The sequence below is a fragment of the Enoplosus armatus genome, chromosome 9 (genome assembly GCF_043641665.1).
Source record: "Enoplosus armatus isolate fEnoArm2 chromosome 9, fEnoArm2.hap1, whole genome shotgun sequence".
Taxonomy (NCBI): Eukaryota; Metazoa; Chordata; class Actinopteri; order Centrarchiformes; family Enoplosidae; genus Enoplosus; species Enoplosus armatus.
The window spans coordinates 10,857,221-10,874,111 of record NC_092188.1 but is presented as its reverse complement, the minus strand read 5'-3'; the positions used below and the strand labels follow the sequence as shown (position 1 = coordinate 10,874,111).

Sequence of the window (16,891 nt, the reverse complement as noted above, 5' to 3'; positions counted from 1 at the left end):
CTGACTGGACCAATCGGCTCGTCTCTAACAAAAACTAATAAACCGACAAACATCCATCCGCTCGGACGAACTCAAAGTTGTAGTTTATCGGCATTTACCTGCTATTTTATTGACTTTTCTGAGAGATTTGCTAAAATGTTTTACTACCCCGCAGTTTTAAAGCGACATACAGGATGTTTTTCTACAATCTGGTGAGTACATTTCTTCTCTTGACTTTTAAATCAATGAAGTGACTTCATTTTGGTGTTTTTGTTTTGCGTCATGGAAGAAGTTTTCAGACATTTCACTGAAGTAACTAAAAGCAGCTGTACCACAGCTTAAAAATACTCTGTTTCATGTTTTACTTGAGTAGAAGTCAAAAGTATTTTCAGCAAAATGTACTTTAAGTATCAAAGTAAAAGTACTCACTACTGTGAGCAGCATGTTAAGATAGTAGCTGGCTGCGGTAACGTTAGCGAATTTCACTCCTATAGACTGTTGTTTTATATGCTAATTTTATGTATATCTTTTTTAAATCTCCATCTGCAAAGTAAAAAGTATCTACAGCTGATAAATGTAGTAGAGTTAAAGTATAAAGTAGCATAAAATTAAAATACAAATCAGTAAAGTACAAGTACCTCAGAATTGTACTTACGAACAGTGCTTGAGCAAATATACTTCGTTACTTTCCATCATTGGGCTGTTAACTGTATTATTAGCCCATTATTAATGAGAAATCTATCAAACTGCATTGTGTGTGTTTGTGATTAATTATGAGGTTTTAGAGACTGGACTTTAACGCTGCTCGTTTGTTGGTCTCTAGTAAAACGTTGGAAGATTACATTACAGCCATGAAAAAACATCTTCCTAAATGCCTCTTAATATGCACAAACACCTTAAATATAAAATGAAGCTCACTTAAGTTGAATATTAATGCCCCCACCTCCCTTTAATCTCAGGGGACAGAACGTTTAACCAGTTAAGTGGTCAAACACCTTAATAATTCATGTAAAGGCTGACTGACATGCATAATGTTTCCATTGGTCTGTTAAGGTGGTATTAAGTTAAGTTATATACTTAACTGTGGAGATTTTGTGCCTTAGTGAAAAATTGTCCAGCGTGCACTGTAATATCTCCTGCATTTAAAACCTACATTCCACATTCTCCACCATATAAACTACACACACTTTTGGAGCTTACATGCACGCATGAAGAAAGAGAGTGCAGGTGCATCAGTGGCAAAGTCAACAAATATCTGGCAACACATACACTAACCAAAACAACAACGTCTAAGCCTTTGAAGTCCCCTTTACAAAAGAGAACAGCTTTGAATTTGAGGTCAAAGGTCACATTATGAGAAAAAGCGAAAAAAATGCACATCGCCCTGTAGGTGCAAATATGACCGTGAAATGAGTATGTTTACTTTATGTGTTTCTTAATTTTTCCAATTCAAATTAGTACACTATTGTCAGGTCAGACTGATCAAAGTTTACAGTGTAAATATAATAATTCGGGATTTAAGAATAAAAAGACAATTAATAGTTTTTGCATTATTACATTGTATACAATAATGAAAAACACAATGATGTTGCAAACCAATTATTAAAATCAAAGTTCATTAAAGAAATAAAAAAAAACATATGTTAGTGCTCGGTTAATGAGGATCTCTGCTACGTTTTGATTAGCAAACATATATTGTGAAAAATAGAGTGTAGAGTTGCACGCCACCATGCTGTATCTGTCCCAACCAACAACCAGCTGATTGCAGTTCTTTCTGGTTGCTAGTACAGTTTCAGAGGTTGTTGATTATTTGAAGCCCGTTTTCAAGCTTTTGTTCCCTGATGAGTAAAATATGAAACAACATTACATCGATGCTCTGCGCCCATTTCAGGCTGATTGCTACAAAAGGCATCAGAGTTCCCCGCCGGGATTTCCTAAAAGTCAACGTCAAAAGCACCTGGTAAGAAGTTATTTTAATCATTGTCACGTGTGTATAATTGGCTGAGCTGTCATCTGTCCAGTTACAATAAAGCTTATGTCCTTACAGCGACGACATCATGAACTACGTGCTGGAGCGGGTCCCGCCGCCTCGGCCCGGTCTCCCACGACCTCGCCTCTCCCTCTACCTGTCCTCCCAGCTCCAGTATGGCGTCGTCGTCGTCTACCACCGACAGTGTGCCATTCTGCTGGGTAAGACCTGATTCACAGACTGGAGGAATGACATGCTGAGACACGTGCACTGGTTCTTGACGTTGTGTCCTTCCAGAGGAACTTCAGTCCGTCGTGGGCCAGCTGGTGAAACAGAGGACGTCCCAGAAAATTGATATGGATGACCACAGCAGGTGAGAACAGGTGCTCAACATTTCACACATTTGCCTGCACTTACAAACACAAAAACAACACCTGTTTCTTGCTGCTTTGCCTCCTGTTTTCTCTCAGACAAGCTCTGGACTTCCCTGATGCCCTGTCTCTCCTGGAGGAGACAGAAGGAGCCCCAGACCCTTTATTCGGAGTGATGTACATGCAGGATGCCATGTCCAGTCCCAATGCACTGATACAGGTACCCAAATACCCATGTATGGAAAGAAATGTACCACTTAGCAGACATTTGTAAGTGAAGGTAAAGATGGAAATCATCTAAATATTTGTACTGATGAAAAGAAGTGTCCGTCTGTTGAGTGTCTCTCAGATGGGTCAGGAGTATCTGAGAGGAACCTCTCCAGAGCATCCTGAACTGGCCAGCCCTGCTGCTGCTGCTGCTGCTGCTGCTGCATTAGAGAGCGGTAGGATGACTTGATGTGCTGTAATGATGAAAATAATGATCTCTTCAGGGCATCAGGTTACTGCGGCCGCAGAATACAGAGCATACTGTAGAAGCAAAATAACAAAAATAACTCTTGAAATGATAAATGAACTGACAGATGAATGAATTAATGTAAAACTGCCTCTCAAAATTACTTATTACAGATTATTATAATAAGTAAAGCAAAATGCACATCAAGCTGATCATTAAACGCCACAAACTTCACACAACAAGATCAGTTTAGTCGTCACGGGGCCATAATGTGTTCTGGCTCTGGAGGAGCCTTAAAAATACCTCTGAATATGTCACAGGGTTATCTTGGTTTGGGCGACGATTAATTTTTAACAGAGCCTTCGTTACAAACTAGAGACAAGAAGTCACCAGGCAGCAGATTTTGATTATTCTTTTTTCAGTCTGTGTTTGTGTGTGTCTGTGTAATACTAAATCATAGGAATACCCTTTTTAAGGGTTGCAAAAACGTATCCATCCAAAATCCACAGTCCTCGTTCTGTGTAAGAATATATTCAAATGTTTGAAATGCTAATCTACATTCCAGCACAAGAGAATACACAAGGCCAGTCCGAATGAATTTTATTATCAGCTTTAATTAACTGTCAGCTGTGTAGTCTTACAGGAAGACATATAAAAATGCGTACAGAAATGTACAGTATGTCAGATAGTGTGTGCAGTGATGCGCACAGAAATACCAACAGGTTACAGGAATAGGCCGAGCTTAGATTGTGCAAATCCAGGCAGAAATACAGAGCAGCGCAGGGCAGAGAGATATTGTAGGTCAGGTCAGGTCAGGGCACAGTGCCTTCAACAACATCCTCCTAATTGGCTGAGGCTGATGCCGCGGTGTCAGGAAGTGTTGCATAGCCGGATTTCACTCTGCAGAATAGAGCACTTTAATTGCAGCTTGATTAGTTGTATCCTCTCCTGCTGGCTTCACCGGCTTGTGTAGCTGAGTGGCTTTTTATTAATGTCATCCATATTTTCCCCCCAGGCATAACTGCATCTCCAGACAGCATTACTCTGAGAGAGACGGAGCCTTTCGCTATCCCTGTCGCAGAGGTACAGCTGTCAAAACAAGCTCATGCAAAGATACATGTTTTTATATCACCTTTCCTTCTGGTCTGCACTCGCATCCATCTTTCTCTTTCTTCTTCTCTGCTAGTTTGAGGGGGAGGAGCTCGTCGATCAGCATCCAGACACTATTGACTTCCTCTTGGCCCAAACAGATCACTTTCCAGAAGGTGTGTGGAAAAACTAGGAGCTCCTTGTGAGGGTGACAATAAGTCTTGAGAGTTTTGAGGTGTTTTTTCTTCATTTAACCTTTTCTAACAGGAGATTTGGAGATACCGAGAGAAGAAGCAACTCCAAGAGAGAGAGACCTGGAGAAAGAGAGAACAAAAGAGCTCACAGGATCCACGATTGAGTAAATGATCCAGATGCACGTGGAAACATCAGCACAAGCAGATCCACACAAGCACACACACTGACCGTGTTTTCTACCTGTGTCAGATTACAGCCCACCATCGTTTCTGGTGAGGACGCCATGTTGTTGCCTCAGGAAGAGCCAGGCCTGTCTGTGGAGAAGCCTGGACCCCCCACTGACCAGCTGACCCCCATCTCTGTGCCGGTCCTGCCCTCCCCACCATCTGCAGCACCTGAACGTGAAAGACCAACTCTAGAGTTACAGGTGACAGCTTGTGTGGTTTTTGTTCAAGACGCAGATTATGGCACTGCTTTGAGCTAATGAGGCGCATTTTATAAAGGCGTAAATAAATTATTGATCAGTTATAAGTCATTAACAAGAACAACTTATGGGTTGCCTGGTTGCCAAGAGACAGATTAAAAGAATATGAGCAAAAAACAACAGTGAGAGAATATTAACAAGAATGTGTCCACCCCTCCTACGTGCACCAATGTGGACAACTGGAGTTGCTAAAATATTGACATGAATTTGATACAGCAGTATGCTAAATTAAAAGAGTCTTTTAAATCCAATTCACACTAATAAAGGGCCAGGAGTTTCACTTTCTAATGACCTGGTATAAATTATGATAAATAATAATGGTTGTTTACAAAAGTCCATCAAGCTTTGTAAAAGGAAAAGGACATTTCCACAACCTGGCAACCCCAAAGTTGTTCTTATTTATGGTTCATAAATTATTAACAATATTAACCGTTGATAAACTCATTAGTTACAACTTATAAATACAATAAAGGCTGCCTTATTTTAAGACCCAGACTGTATTTGACAGGGAAGTTGTGGGAAATTTACTTCCCTCCCCCCTCCCATGTCCAGGAAGTGCCTCTCGCAGAGGTGAAGAGGAGGAGGAAGAGGCAGCTGATCTTCTTTGACCCAGAGACGCAGCTCTCCCAGGATGCACTGCAAGAGCAGATCGACAACCCTCTGATTGAGACCAGACGTCCACTTCTCCCACCGCCTGCTTCTCACAGGATGATCCCTGCTGCTGAGCTCCTCAACAACCCCTGCACCTGTCAGTAACACACCTGTAAACAAATATGCACCCTCAGAAAACATCAGTGAAAGGCTCAAGGTGTTTTCAGTTACTCTGTCAGGTTGAAGTTGGGTGGTGCTGGAAATGATGTGTCACCAAACTCTGTACGAATAGCGATAGGCAAAATGTCTGCTGTGAAAAAGTCCTGTTATAACAGTGTGAGTCGTCTTACAGGAGAGTGATGGAGGTGTTAAACACAGTTTGTTCAAGCCCACACAGTCTTCAAAGGAGGTCTAATCAGGCAACATAAATGAAAACACCTGTGTGGGTGGACTGTGGGTGTGTTGGGGCTTTAAAGACGACTCATGTCAGCATCACACTTTGAGATATTTGACCTTAGCATGTCGGCCACACCTTACATACTAACATGACTAAGAGTCTGCAGCCATGCTAGCGGCTCTATGAGGCTTCACTTGGACACCGCAGTGCTTTGAGCTAAATGCTAACATGCTTACAATGACAAGGCTGATTAGCAGGTATAATATTTAACATTTGCTAATTAGCATTAAACACAAAGTACTGCTGAGGCTGGTGGGAATGCCATTAGTTAGATATTTTGGTCATAAACCACAGAAAAGTTTGACCTGATGATGGCGCTAGATGAAAGTTTAAGGTATCACTGAAGTTACTACAATTCATTCTCAGGAGGAAACAAAACAATTACATATTATAAACAGCTACATGTAATAGGCACATTGTTATGTACTTCCCATCAAAACACAACAATAAAGACATTTCAAACTATGCAGTATATAGTTGTGTATATAGCTACCATCCCTTCAATTCCATCATTACAGTAATCATCAGTAATTAATCTATTATCTATTAATCTACAAAATAAATATCAACTCATACACATTTCATTTTACTGTAGTGTTTCTCAAAATTAAAGCCATGTTTCCCATAAACACTGAGCAGCAGCCTTCTTCCTGTGTTGCACTGTAAAACATTATTCTATTTAAAACAAACCAGCAGATTTCCTGTGAAATACAACCCAGTCGCTGTAAAATGTGAATGAATACAGGATTTTAATCTTGTCAGTGATTTTATTTTCATTGATGGTGACGTCTCTAAAGTGTTATAATGATTTATTGATGTAGTGTAACACATGTCACCTTTAATTCTACTTTTTTCTGCTCCTACTGCTATTTTAAAGGACGTGACTCAAATAACCTTTTCAAAAATAAACCACAAAGCTATTTTTTCCTCTGCAGTCTTGCCTGAAGATGTGCTGTTTCTATGGAGACGGGCTGCAACCATCACGCCCATCGCAGGCTCGGACCTGCAGACCGGGCAGAGAGGGCCCGAGTCCACCGACTCTGAAAAGGAAAGAGAGCGCGAGATGGTCGAGGCGGCTGAAAGAGAGGAGGAGAGACTTGAGCTCAGCCCCAAGGAGGTGTGGAAGTACCTTTGTTTATTTGACTCTGTAGTGGACATCTGTGAGGCCTTTTTGTGCGGGGTGAAATGTCAGAAGATGAAATACTGATTGTGTGTGTTGGTGTGTGAAAACAGGTCCCCAGAGATTTGGCAGAATCAGAGATGTTGGACTTTTCAGGTAAACCTTGAAAAAAAGAAACTGCACTGTGGAGACTGTGGATTTAAACCAGCTGACTGGGGACATTTTGTTTGTGTTTAACTGGGGGTGAAAAAGTTGTCCTCAGCGTGTTTCCACTGCAGTTACATTCAGCATGGGCTAAAGTGGTGTGTGCCTTCGCTGGGGTGGGGCTGAGGGCTGAGGTCAGAGGTCGGGGTTAGGCATGTATCACTTATGGTTAAGGGTTAGGACAAGCCTCCAGGGAATGAATATAAGCCAATGCAATGTCTTCAAATGCGTGCGTGTTTGTCCAGACGATGGTTCACTGCCGTTGGAGGGCTCCGATCAAAGAGAGGTGTCTCGAGAGATCTCCCCCCTGTACACGTCCGAGAGAGAAGGGTATGTAACAAGTTAGAAGATATGTGAAGTGTGTGAGCGCAGTCATGCTTATATGCACACGTGTGTGTCGGCAGGTCCACTGTCTCCAGGTCTGTTTCTATACTACAGGACATCCCAGAGGTGGTTGATGAGATTCTGGAAAGAGCTGCAGCAGAGTCTCCTGGGTAATGACAGTGAACGCAACACCATTACTAGTCTTTCCCAGTCTTTGCATTTGTTTGTTTGAGATAAGAATACGATGATGTGTTTATGTGTTTATGTGTTTGTGTGTTTGTGTGCGTGTGTGTGTGTGTGTGTGTGTGTGTGTGTGTGTGTGTGTGTGTGTGTGTGTGTAGGGTGCTGCCGGAGTTGGCCGAGCATGAAGCGGCACCTGTGCTTTTTCAGTCTCTCCTGCCGCCAGGGGTCGACCGCAGAACTGTCAGCAACATTTTCCAGAGGCTCCTGGGTGAGGCATCAGTTTCAGTTATCACCGAATCATCCCATCGCTAATGTTGAAATCGTGTCAATGTTATAGCATCAACCAGGGAGGAAGCTCTTTAATCAATATGTGTTCGGCGAGTTATGAGATCTGACTTGACTCAGTTTAGAAAAAAAGTCTTCGACAGGTCTTTGAATTTTTGGCATTTGTATGATTGGGACCAATAACACCCACGGGAGTTCAAGTACAATACTTCATAGAAAAATAATTAAATTTAACATATAGATAATTCAACCAATTTTAGCTCCAGTAAAAGTTCTATATTGTTTGTCTATATGTGCTATTATCCTGTGTTTATAACTTGATGTATGTATCTTGTCTTGCAGGGACTTTATCGGACAGGAAGGTACGGGTGCAGCAGGACGAGCCTTATGGTGACATATTGATATTACCTGGACCCGACTGCGACGAGTGACTTTCTGAGTCCCCATGTGCCTCCAAAACAAGCATAATGTTTCAGTCTGATAGAAGATTATTTGTCCATTTCTTACATTCCCTGTGTTCACTTGAAACAATATAATACGAAGTAGTCATAGAAGTCAAATGTTTTGTTGCTGATCACTTCATAAGATTTGTTATTGGTGTGTCTTGTTGACATGTTTGAAATTATTTAAGTTTTTAAAATATTTTACCTGCTGTTTTATATAATTACATTTCCAAAAGCATGGTTTTACATCATTGGTCCCTTTTGCTGCGGTGACCAACAAGTTGTATCAATTTTATGAGAATACGGAGATTTTAACTGTTTTTATTGTTATTCTTTTTATATATCTTTAGAGACATTGCCTCATGTTATTCTGCACTGAAAAAGAAAGACTTGCACCTCTCTGTTCAAGTAATGTGTCCCTTTGAACATGAACTACAAAATAAAAACTTTGTAAGAGCGCTGTCGGTTCTTTCTGTAAAGAAAGCATGCGCTGTATATTAAATGGTATCTGTAACACGCAGAGCAGGACAGGTGTGGCAAAACATATTGCTGGAGTTAAAGAGGTGCAAGGAGGAGAGTAAGTAAGTTGAGTGAAACTGGATCTCTTCTCCTCCTCCTCCGTCGCTCCCCCTGACCACATCTTGATTCTCCTCTGAAGACTTTCTCAGGGGGTTGTGACCAAAGTTTATTATTAGCCTCTGCCTCAGCTCTCTCTTTCTCACCCTCTCTATCTGTCCTCCTCCTCCTGTCTTTTCGTCTCATTTCTGTCTGTCACTTTCTGTTTTTGTACTTCAGCTTTCTTGTTTGATGGTGTTTGATTTTTCACTTTTCTTTATTCCTGTTAAGGTATTCTTTCTTCTGTTGGTTTTGTGGCTAGACTGTGTAGTTGTGTCTCTCCTTCGCTTCTGGTTTCCGCTGACAACACTGGAGGCTATTTTTTACTTTGTCACAACTCTGCGTCCTCTAGTTTTTCTGGGCCATTGCTTTAATATTGTCATTGCTTGTAGTCTAGTTTTTCTACTGCTGCTGCTTCACCTGCCTCTCTCTACTTCACCTTACTACAACCTCCCTCTATCCTCTTCTCTTACACTCAAGCTCTTCTCATCTCTGAGTTGCTCTGCACTTCAGCGTAATGGGAAAGACAGAGCTGTACTCGCTCTATAAGGGTTTTCTGGACTGTATTTGCCTTTGCCTCTCTGTGAGTATCTCCATTTTCTGTGCATGCATTTGCTGTGTTCTTGCTTCTGTTTCTTTCGACAAATAAATCTGTCACCTCTGCATCATGGTTGACTTGTGACCTGAAATCAACTGCACTATGTGGTGATGTTGAATTTATAATTGTAAGCTCCTCAATCTTCTAACAACAAACCACATGCAGACTTGTGTGTGTTTATGTGTCACTTGCTTGTCTATTTCGTGTCCTGCCTCCTCAGCACATGCTGGGCTTCTCATATTAATAACAGTCTCAGAATGTGGATGGAAATAGAGCCTCAGCTCCTCTAAAGAGAGCCAGAAGTCATTTGACATTTCTTATTAACCTCTTTTAGAACAAGCTCAGGTCATCACGACCGACCTTAATGTGTAAAAACTCGCATTCTGGAGGATTTGTTGTTATCACGGCAGCATCAAGAGAGTTTGCAGTTTTAAAGAAATGCATGAAATGAGGTGCCTGTCAGTGCCGTTTGTATCTGCATGTCAGTTTGAATGCATCAGCCTTAGCCCGGGGTAAATCCAGCTGATGGCCTTTGCCCTTTAAGACCAAGAGGTCAGATGCCAATCACTCTGTCTCAGTCTTGCAGAGTGAAACACAGATTTTTCTTCTTTTGCTCTTCCTGTCATACATTTGGTTGAATTTGCTTCCAGCGGAGCAGCGATGAAGCTGCAGGCGATAAGGAGAGGGACACTGAGAATGGCCACCTGATCTACAAAAGTGGGGACGTCCTTGAAGGCAGATGTAGGTATCAGTTAGAAGTGTTGGCAGCCTTCGTAAAAAAAAAAAGCACTCCAGCTTTAATTTCACCTCAATCTGTCTTGCAGATGAGATAGTCGACACTTTAGGTGAAGGAACCTTCGGGAAGGTGGTACAGTGTTTGGACCACAGAAGGTAAACTGCTTCATCTAATAATGACAGTTGTAACTAACGTGCAACATGTGTGTTTGTTACTTAAACACAGTTTTTATAACACACAGAGGAGGAAGTCGAATTGCTTTGAAGATCATTAAGAACTTGGACAAATACAGAGAAGCAGCCAAACTGGAAATCAATGTGCTGGAGAAGATCAGCGAGAGAGATCCAGACAACAAACAGTGAGTAGTTTGGGATTTTGGGATGACGTTACTCTTTTTTTCTGTCTTATACATTTCATCTGTGTGTTTCTTTTCCCATCAGTCGCTGTGTGCAGATGCTGGACTGGTTTAACTACTACGGCCACGTGTGCATCTCCTTTGAGCTGTTGTCTCTCAGCACCTTTGACTTCTTGAAAGCAAACAACTTCCTGCCTTATCCCATTAACCAGATCCGACACATGGCCCAACAGATCTGCCACGCTGTCAGCTGTGAGTCCAATATGCATCGCGCTAACTGTGCCACTTTTCTCTTGCACCTCTGCCTCAATGTCAGTGACGGCAGTAAGAACATTATCAACAGCTGTCCCACTGATGCAAACGAGCCAGGCAGATATTTAGAGAGTGACTGCTACCCGAAGATGATACCTGAAGTGTTCTTGACTTACATCCCCATACCAGATTAAAGTGAAAAACACAATTAGGGACCCTAACCCTTAATCTCCTGATTCGTTTCTTGATTCATTGATTATCATTAGGTCACATTTTTAATCTCTCCAATATTTTGGTCTTTGATCAATACCTGCAAAACTAATGACATTTCCCTCCAGCCTCAACTGTACTAGCAGTTAACTGTATACCCTCTAAACATCGGCATGTTAGCTTGCTGATGTTAGCAATTAGCTCAAAGCACCACTGTGTCTAAGCACAGCAGCTAGCATGTAGACTCTGTCAAAGCAAACATTTTAGTATTATATGTACAGTACAGTATTATAATGCATACCATTTAGTTGTTAATCAAATTAACAGATTAATTTTTGAACAAGACACACATGTTGAGTTAAAATTTGTATATTTAATTTTCCAGAACAACAGGAGAAGTGCACTCGACTATTGAGGTGCAGATGCGAGGACCGTTAAAGCTACAAAACTTATAAAAACACAGCACACACTCAAGGATGACGTGCTGTCTGGCTTCATCATTCTGATATATGTAATTTTCCACTTTCCACTATCCAAACTGTTTAACCAACAGAAAACTCGACCAGATGAGGGCGATGGCTCTCCTGATAAATCTTAATCTACCCCCCCACCCACCCTCTGTCTCCACTGCAGTTCTCCATGACAACAAGCTGACTCACACAGACCTGAAGCCTGAGAACATCCTCTTTGTCAACTCAGACTACTCCCTCATATACAACGCTGAGAAGGTTAGAAACAACTACAGGCATGAAGACCTTCAGGGCGGAAAGGATGTTAAATAAGCAGGGATTAATGTAGGCAGGGAGATTGCTTTTTAGTTGCCCATTTGGATGCAAATTTTGCTCAGCAGAAACCTTGAACCGCTCACATGTGTTTCCTTTATACTGTAGGCACACAGTTTTTATCCAGGTTGTGTTTGCTGCTATTGATTTTTTTTTAATTCTCTGTATGATAGAAACATTTACATTCCAAAACAACATTTCTTTTTAACTTGGGTCTTATTTTTTAGTTTTGGCTATCATTCATACAATAACATTGTATTTACAAGTAATTGCTGAGATCCGGGAACGCTGCAGTATCGCTAAAAAGAAGTCAGATGGGGCACGAAGCATAAACAGTAAATATGGACGTACGGTAAATATGAAGCTACAGCAGCTGTTAGCTTAGCTTAGCATAAAGACTGGAAGCAGCTATAACATGTTGTTTAAGCCAAAATGTCGAACTGTTCCTTTAGCATAGTTGTGTGTGCACAGTTTTCCTTCCAAATAAAGTGCTATACATCTGGCAAAGCTGGTGGCTTGTTTACTTTCTGTCTTCTTTCAGAAGTGCAAGGAGAGGAGAATAAATGACACCACAGTGAGGCTTGTTGACTTTGGCAGCGCCACCTTTGACCACGAACACCACTCTGTCGTCATCTCTACACGTCACTACCGAGCTCCGGAGGTCATACTGGGTAAGAGATGTTGGTTTAGACCAGGGAGTAACCAGGAGCCGTCCTGTTTAGTTGTTTCTAAAGCTTTCGTCCCTCTTCTCTCTCTACAGAGTTGGGTTGGAGTCAACCTTGCGATGTGTGGAGTATCGGCTGCATCCTGTTTGAATACTACGAAGGCTTCACACTGTACCAGGTCACATGTGTGTTTATACTGAGAAAATTACAGCCAATACCGTTCTCATGAAGCTACAGGCAGCAGCCGTTAGCTTAGCTTAGCATAAAGACTGGAAGCAAGGGGAAAAGCTAGCCTGGCTCCATCCGAAGGTAACAAAGCCTGCCTACCAGTACCTCTAAAGTTCAGTAATTAACATGTTATATCTCATTAGTTCCCGTACAAAAGAAAAGTGAACTGTGTCATTTGTGCAAATTTGAACACTGGTTTTGTTTATTCTCCCCAACAGCCAATATACCAACTGTACAGCTGTTAGCTTTAAGCTAGCTAGCAACAGATGCGCCGACTGTGTGTGTTGGAGTGTGTCTGTGTTCAGCTCAGCCTCTGGTAAAATTACTGCATGCTGAAAGAAGGATGATTTCGATCTTGTTGACATGGCCTCCACTTGTGCATCTGTGTTCACTTACAGACTCATGACAATAAGGAGCATCTTGCTATGATGGAGAAAATTCAGGGACCAATTCCTCTGAGAATGATTCAAAGGAGCAGGTAACACCCTCCTGTACACTGTTACTTACACACAATCACACAAACTTTATCTGACAAAACATATTTTTTTGTTCAAAGAAAGCAAAAGTATTTCCACCGCGGGCGTCTCGACTGGAACGAGTGCTCCAAGGCCGGACGCTACGTGAAAGCCAAGTGCAAACCGTTAAGGGTGAGCTGAGGCAGGTGCAAACCTTTAAACACCAGCTAAGTACATTAACTCCCTTAAACAACATGTTTCTCTGTTATTGATTTTTTTCAGAAGTACTTGTTATCACACGGGGCAGAGCACCACCATTTATTTTATCTCTTGGAGAGGATGCTGGAGTACGAGCCCTCAAAACGCATATCTCTTTCCTCCACTCTGTGTCACCCCTTCTTCCTGCCCCTCCGTCATCCAGGAAGGAGTCAAATCTGGAGGAACAGCCGTGACATGAGCAGATGACCCTGAACAGCCACATGACCCTATAAGGATCGTACCAGTGTGTTTGCAAGTTTTAGTTTGTCAACAACAAATCATTACATTTCAATCAGGAGAGGCTACTTGAAAGAAGAGCTTAGGGGGTCCTTAAGAAATACACATATTTGATAAGTGTGCACAATACAAAAGTGATACTGTATGTGAGGAGTCAATTAGATGTCATTGTGCTGTCTTCATTTTATGGGGGTAATCATGCCATGAGCCCTACAGGAATATTCCCCTGATGGAGTCGAGACCCTGGTGGTGTGACAGAGTGAAGAACAATAGCTGAAGATTTGGATGGATGTGGTTCCTAATGAGCTCATTGGACAGGTGGCCCTGAGGAAAGCGGAGGTGACTGGAGTTGAGGCGTGTCATGTCAATCGGACACTGAAATGACAGCTGACAGCAGCAGAGAAAGGAAGACTTGTGTGACACCAGCGAGATGATTGGATTACAGAAGTAACTCGAAAGGAAACGTGTGAACCTCCACCCTCAGTCAGCTGACTGACTTGTAAGTGGGAAAGAAGAAAAAGCAAGTCAAGGCAACTTAATTCACAGGACTGTATGCAGCAAATTTCATTAACATGCAGTAACTGATGTTTTGGCGCTGGAAAGCTGTGAACACATTTCTGATATATTATCTTTAAGTTGATATTGTGAACTTATTCCAATATAGTCCAATATTCACTCTCTTTCAGCTCTGGTTTGGTCTCCACCAACTTCTGAGGGAACTATCTGCCTCATTAGATGCTAAATGCTCCGCTATGTTCATCCTTGTTTGTTGTTTGGTGCTGAGCAGGTAGCGCACAGTCGGTTTTTAGAGCTTTATTTGCTTAAAACAGCTGCCTGCTGCGACTGAAAACGATGTTGATGAGAGCGGTGAGACTGAACCAAAACTGTTAAGCTGCGGGCCAGAAAGCCAAAACAATGAGCTGAGAGATGCTGGAACTCTATAGAGCTGAGGGTCTGCTGTCCTCAGAGTCAGGTGATTAGTTTGGGTTCATCACTACAAGTGACCCCTTTCACATAGAAGTAGTCATATGATCTATTATTAATGTAAAAATATTGATTATAGCTGTTTTAAACAGTAAGCATAAACGATAGTCTTCTTAATTGAACCTTCACTAAGCCTCATTTCATTTTAGCTTTCAACAGTCTGCTAACAGATTTTTGTATCAAACATAAACAGGTGGAAACCAATGGATGCCTGGTACCGTGGGAAAATCCATTTCTAAAACACAGCAGCATGGTTTTCATGGTTATCTGGTAACGTAAGTGTATATGTGAATGGGAGTAAATGAGCTGAAACATGCAAAACGTCTGGTATTGTCTTTTAAAGACTGATCCTCACATGCAAGTAGATCAAGTCTGCTTCAAAATGCTGAAAGAAATCTCTAAAATTTAGAGGATATAGATTCAAAAGCTTAAGTCTATTTTTAGTTTTATGGTCTCAGTTACTTTATAACAATAATTTGTGTGTTTTTTGTAATACATTTTGTATGGAATTACCTCTGTAGTCGTTTAATAAATTCAGTTCTTCTGTTCTCGTGTGTTTGATTGAGGCCTCTCAGCTCATCACCCAGGGTGCGGTTCACACACACACACACACACACACACACACACACACACACACGCATACACTCCTCACGTAGCTGCCATTTACTCGCAGCTGTCCTCTGGCATCTTGATTGAGTGCAGCTCAGCAGAGAGCACGGTCACAAGGCTGAGCGAGTGTGTGTGCTTGCCAGTTTTTCCTCTTCAGCCTTGGCAGAGCTGAAAGAGACTTTTTGTCAGCGTTATGTGTGTTTGACTGAACGAGACCTTATTTCTGAGGTGTGTGTGTTAATGTTTGTGTGGGAGGTTGTGTGTGTGTATATGATCTTCCTCCTTGGCAGTGCTAAAAGTAATTTTAGGCTGTTAATGAGGAGGAATGATACTAAAATTAAAAGAGACATTTTTATGTGAGACTAGTAAATCAATATCTCTGTGTCTGTATGATCCCATGATCCCATTTACTTAACATTGTCTTTACATATTTTATATGAAACAATAGGTTACATGATTTTGAATTATTACTTTAACTGTGTTTAAATCTTGGGACTTAACATGTGCTTGAGAAAAAGAACTACTCAAGTACATCAAGTCAAGATGAGTCGTGAATTTAAAGAACTTGTTCATTAGGACCCTGAATGAAACCCAATTTTTTGTCCAATTTATTAAAAATCATTACAACAAATAGAGGTACACCTGGGTCGAAGCACCTGACGTAACCCAGAAGGAAAAGTAGGGCTTAAACAGGTGGTTTAACATGTGTTTAATGTGGTTTAACAGGCGGAGACACCCTCCTTCAGCACACACTGCCGGCAGCTGCTCCAGCTTTGGACCCAAAGCGCTGTGGAACGTGTGTCTGTGCCAAAACGTTTCTTAATAAATCAACGTTGTTCTAGTTTCAGTACTGTACTCTGTAATTGACCTGAAACCTAAAGGACAAAAATGATTTATAGCAAGTTATTTTTCAGATTCACTCATATTCATTCTCTGCAAACTTGAATTACGTGATATTATATGTAGAATAAAACGTGAGAATGATACGTGGTTGATTTATAAGAACTCCAATATGGCGCCTATTCATTTGAATAAAAATTGGCTCACCCAGCGCCGCAGGGGATTTCTCTGCGGCAGGAGCACTGTTGGCCAATGGGACAAATTGGCAGCTGAGCGGCGTCCCATATCCAGATCTGAGTCATGAGTTTAAAGCATTGGATGAAATGAAAAAAGCCAACATTTTGTCTCTATTGTTGTTTCTTTCTAGCACTGCAGCCTATGAGTGCCTGAATCAGTGTTGTGTCTCCATGTGCCCAAAAAGTGACAACTGATATACATTTCAAAAATGTTAAATTCACGTAGCACAGGAGTGAATCCCCTGATGGTCACTTCGTCTTTATTTAAAACAATAATTTCTTGTTTTATGAAGGATCTACAGGTCATTATGCTAATGTTATTATGATGAGATGTATATTTAGTATTTTTAGTATTTAACTAATATTTACCTTACTTGTGTGCGCAGAGGACACACCCCTCGTGACGTCATGCATGAGAATGTGTGTGTGTGTGTGTGTGTGTGTGTGTGTGTGTGTGTGTTGGAGTCACTAGCTGCGTGTCACGTTTTGGACACTGATCCAACAGGGAATCCCTTAAGTGGCTCTTTTTGGTGGGCTTGCATGGAAGCTCTGGTTCACACACACACACACACACACACACACACACATACATACACACACACACACAAGCACAAACAGCCCGACATGGATTTGATAAAGTGTGCATTACTTTGCATGATGTAATAAATTGGAGAATTTGAACG

The 16,891-nt window shown here is 41.5% G+C and overlaps 2 protein-coding genes across 2 annotated transcripts; both read left to right on the top strand.

Annotated features, from left to right (window-relative positions):
* The first annotated feature begins 135 nt into the window (after window positions 1-135).
* Window positions 136-8,136, top strand: LOC139290137 (meiotic recombination protein REC8 homolog). The gene is made up of 17 exons (XM_070911830.1): window positions 136-191; window positions 1,871-1,939; window positions 2,027-2,169; window positions 2,246-2,321; window positions 2,419-2,539; window positions 2,669-2,762; window positions 3,789-3,856; window positions 3,960-4,038; window positions 4,130-4,220; window positions 4,307-4,484; window positions 5,094-5,289; window positions 6,525-6,706; window positions 6,823-6,865; window positions 7,159-7,243; window positions 7,318-7,407; window positions 7,579-7,688; window positions 8,048-8,136. The coding sequence occupies exons 1-17, from the start codon at window positions 136-138 to the stop codon at window positions 8,134-8,136; spliced, it is 1,770 nt and encodes a 589-aa protein (XP_070767931.1).
* Window positions 8,137-9,250: 1,114 nt separating this feature from the next.
* Window positions 9,251-13,509, top strand: LOC139289862 (dual specificity protein kinase CLK2-like). Its single transcript, XM_070911507.1, has 11 exons — window positions 9,251-9,346; window positions 10,012-10,102; window positions 10,186-10,252; window positions 10,339-10,455; window positions 10,538-10,704; window positions 11,548-11,642; window positions 12,238-12,367; window positions 12,457-12,539; window positions 12,988-13,067; window positions 13,146-13,236; window positions 13,327-13,509. Exons 1-11 carry the CDS (start codon window positions 9,281-9,283, stop codon window positions 13,507-13,509), a joined length of 1,170 nt encoding a protein of 389 aa, XP_070767608.1. The 5' UTR covers window positions 9,251-9,280.
* Window positions 13,510-16,891: the final 3,382 nt, after the last annotated feature.